The sequence below is a fragment of the Ctenocephalides felis genome, unplaced genomic scaffold (assembly GCF_003426905.1).
Source record: "Ctenocephalides felis isolate EL2017-DRISC unplaced genomic scaffold, ASM342690v1 CF-g0.4_SCAFFOLD_03530, whole genome shotgun sequence".
NCBI classification, from domain to species: Eukaryota; Metazoa; Arthropoda; class Insecta; order Siphonaptera; family Pulicidae; genus Ctenocephalides; species Ctenocephalides felis.
This window is the reverse complement of record NW_020539684.1, coordinates 1-3,915: the sequence shown is the minus strand read 5'-3', so window position 1 is coordinate 3,915 and position 3,915 is coordinate 1. Positions and strand designations below refer to the sequence as shown.

The following is a 3,915-nucleotide window of genomic DNA, read 5'->3' as shown; positions in this document are numbered from 1 at the left end:
TTTGACTCAAGTTATTTCAAGAAACAACAGTACAATTGTTTACTGTTTTGTATTTTATCGTTCTTTTGAAAACTACGAATGAAATAATTAATTATAACGATAATATTTTTTATTAGATACTATGCAAAAAGAGAATAGAGCACACACAAAAATATTGGTAAATTAATATGCGTTCATTCTTGAACTTGAATGCACGACGCGACATAATGTTTTACACAAATGATTTCTAACCGAATTTTATGCGTTGGTGTATTGATAGTGTATTACATCGTAAATATAATTAATTATTTCATACAAATAATATTTTATTTTAATAAAATATTATATTCGTTATTTAATCAAATCGTTTATATTAGCTATTGTTCAGTATAGATTCATAGAGTACTCAAATGAATGTTCAATGACAGTTTATGAACAATTATGATACTATTTATGAATAAAAATTTACAAAAACTGTTTCTAGGATATATAAGTATAATTACATCGCATCCAAATATAACATATCTCAATGCTCATAAAAATGCGATAACGATTTTGTTGAAAACGCACTATTGAGTGCAGAAGTTATTTGAATATAATTAGCGATATTTTAGAAAAACTAACCGTTGAAATAAATCATGCTTTTGATGATATGTTGGGGATGAATTTGGCTATCATGTAAATCCATTGTTTTATGCGAATTATTTAGAATAAAAGCGCTGGATTTAATTTTTTACAAATAATTTACATTTTTGTAAAATTTTCAAATATTATTGTTTTCTCCTCGGTCCTACACTTTTCGAATATAGTTTTTGGCCACGCCTCTAACATATTTAACCAATCACGTGTTAGATTTACATTTTAACCTACGATTTTTTACTATAATGTCAGATAACGCTTTATCTACGTCGCCGGCGGCAACCGCTGCGCCAGCGACAGCATCGCCGAAAAAGGGCAAGACTGCGGCTGTTAAAAAACCGCGAGTGAAGCCGTCCCATCCTCCTACATCTGAAATGGTAAACAACGCTATTAAAAGTCTGAAAGAACGCGGCGGATCGTCGCTGCAGGCGATTAAGAAATATATGTCGGCCAATTATAAAATCGACGCCGAGAAAATGTCAACGTTCATTAAAAAGTATTTAAAGTCAGCTGTTCAAGCGGGCACACTGATTCAAACAAAAGGCAAAGGTGCTTCGGGTTCGTTCAAACTTGCCGCGAACGCTAAACAGAGCGGCGGCGAAAGCGGTGTTTCGGCTGGAAAAGCCAGGACCGCTAAGACGCCAGCGGCAAAAGCAAAATCGAAGACAGCAAAGTCGAAGGGCGCCGCCAAACCTGCTTCGTCCCCTAAAAAGAAGTCTGCATCCGCAGCGGGCACATTAAAAAAGTCGTCGGCGAAACCTAAGACGACAGTCGATAAGAAGAAGACCATTCAGGGTAAGTCGACGAAAGCCTCATCGGCCAAGGCAACGAGCAAAACGAAGAAAACCGTCAAGACCGCAGCCGCAAAGAAACCTAAATCGCCAAAGAAGACATCAAAAGTAGCCAAACCTTTGAAAAAAGCGTCACCGAAAAAGAAGTGAAAACATTTCATTATCTTTTTACACAACAGCAAACGAAAATGTTTGCACAAAGTCCTTTTCAGGACTAACAATAAATTTTTATCAAAGAACATTATTATTTTACTTATATATATCTTATCATCTTATATTATAGCCTTTTCGTGGACTTCGGAAAAAATTTTAATAAAATATTTGTAACAGGAGCGCAGCAACGCTCGCTGTGTTCCTCGCCGTGTTGTGTCATTGACGAAATTTAAAAGTCAAAGTCTTTTTTCAATTTCGTCTTTGGTAGGGAGTTGTTCAATATCAATCGCTGAATTTTATTTATTTATTTATTATTTTTTTTTAAATAATTTTATATGAATAAATTATCTTAATCAAATGAAATATAATCAATAATTTATTAATAAAAGTTTTATATATCACTTTAAATAAATCAACTATACATAGAACGGCAACTCTCATAATAATTAAATTCATAATTTTTTCTAATTTTTTTTTATATAAATAATAAGTAAATGGAAATTAATTAATGAAATAAAATATAATCATTAATAATTTATGAAGTTTCAATCTTTTTTTCATATCGTATTCGAAAAAGAAAATTTATATAACTTTAAATAACTATATATGAAATTAAAAAATATACAATAAAAAAAAAAATATTTTATATATAAATATATATAATATAATATATATAATATAAATTTCTATCATCAGAACGGCAACTCGCCCATATTAATTAAATTTAGAATTTTTAAAAGAAGCTTTCAGAAATTCATGACGAATTTTACAATTCAACTATAATATTTTAAACTTAACACAACAACACACTATTCAACAAGTCAAATCATGTGTGTTGTCAATAATTTCAATTAAAAAAAAAATCAATAAAAATTTCTTACGTATCGATGGAATAATTCTGCAAAATAAAATAATTTGAAAAATAATAAAAGTTCTTTTAATTGATCATTTTGGTGGTCCTGAAAAGGACCGATTTGTTTTATAGGACGACAGGCGTCTAAGCGCGTTCTCCTCGAATACGCCGAGCTAGTTGAATATCCTTGGGCATGATGGTTACGCGCTTGGCGTGGATCGCGCACAAGTTTGTATCTTCGAACAGGCCAACCAAATAGGCCTCGCTAGCTTCCTGCAATGCCATGACGGCGGAGCTCTGAAAACGCAGATCGGTCTTGAAGTCCTGAGCGATCTCGCGCACTAGACGTTGGAACGGCAACTTTCGTATGAGAAGCTCGGTGCTCTTCTGGTAACGACGGATCTCACGCAGAGCTACGGTGCCAGGCCGATAACGATGCGGCTTCTTCACACCGCCGGTCGCCGGCGCGCTCTTGCGAGCCGCTTTCGTTGCAAGCTGCTTACGGGGCGCCTTGCCACCGGTGGACTTGCGAGCTGTCTGCTTCGTACGGGCCATTATAACTCCTAGATTTCGTTTCGAGAACCTTCTCGTTTGACGATCGTTTTGATACTGACGCGTCCGGCTCGAATATTATGATCAAAATACATTACGAATGTCCGATGCTGTGCTCGGCTGTCATTGGTCGGCGCCGAATGCTCGCATAGCTATGATGGGCGTGGCCTAGCGAGCTCAAACTTTTCAATAATTTCGCTCGTCGGAATTCAGTCGTTATTCAGACTTCGAGCTGTTAACATCAATTTGTAAATTTATCCCGACTGCGATATATTGAAAAATGACCGGCCGTGGCAAAGGTGGTAAGGGACTCGGAAAGGGTGGCGCTAAGCGACACAGGAAAGTTCTTCGCGATAATATCCAAGGTATTACAAAGCCGGCTATACGTCGTCTTGCTCGCCGTGGCGGCGTCAAGCGTATCTCGGGTCTAATCTACGAAGAGACCCGCGGTGTTCTGAAAGTGTTTCTCGAGAACGTTATCCGCGATGCAGTCACATACACCGAGCACGCCAAGAGGAAGACCGTAACCGCTATGGATGTCGTATATGCGCTCAAACGTCAGGGTCGTACACTGTACGGTTTCGGCGGTTAAATTGATCAACGGACGCAGTCATTTCTTATAAATACAAAACAAAAAAGAGCCCTTTTAAGGGCTGTCAAATATAATTAAAAGAACAAGTAATATATTTTACAATTTACGTACAGGCTTTATTTGATTTTATATGAAATTTGTTTATTTTCTTGCAGAATAACTTGCTTTGGTAATATTATTGATAATATTATCAAATTGGAAAGCCCTTCGAATATGTTTTAAAGAAAGTATTAATTAATATATATTTTACTATTTTTCGTATGACTTTTTATATGCAATTGATTTCTTTTCTTACATGGGGGGGCTTCAATTAATAGAAAAATTTAGAAGCCCTTTTAGTATTAGTATACTTTAAA

The 3,915-nt window shown here is 35.6% G+C and overlaps 3 protein-coding genes across 3 annotated transcripts; 2 read left to right on the top strand and 1 right to left on the bottom strand.

Moving 5' to 3' along the window:
• Positions 1-813: 813 nt before the first annotated feature.
• Positions 814-1,587, top strand: LOC113382637 (histone H1-like). Its single transcript, XM_026620888.1, has one exon. The coding sequence runs from the start codon at positions 864-866 to the stop codon at positions 1,557-1,559; it is 696 nt and encodes a 231-aa protein (XP_026476673.1). The 5' UTR covers positions 814-863; the 3' UTR covers positions 1,560-1,587.
• A 947-nt stretch (positions 1,588-2,534) lies between these two features.
• Positions 2,535-3,015, bottom strand: LOC113382638 (histone H3). The gene has a single exon (XM_026620889.1). The coding sequence runs from the start codon at positions 2,968-2,970 to the stop codon at positions 2,560-2,562; it is 411 nt and encodes a 136-aa protein (XP_026476674.1). The 5' UTR covers positions 2,971-3,015; the 3' UTR covers positions 2,535-2,559.
• Positions 3,016-3,169: 154 nt separating this feature from the next.
• Positions 3,170-3,629, top strand: LOC113382643 (histone H4). The gene has a single exon (XM_026620893.1). The coding sequence runs from the start codon at positions 3,248-3,250 to the stop codon at positions 3,557-3,559; it is 312 nt and encodes a 103-aa protein (XP_026476678.1). The 5' UTR covers positions 3,170-3,247; the 3' UTR covers positions 3,560-3,629.
• The last annotated feature ends 286 nt before the right edge of the window (positions 3,630-3,915 follow it).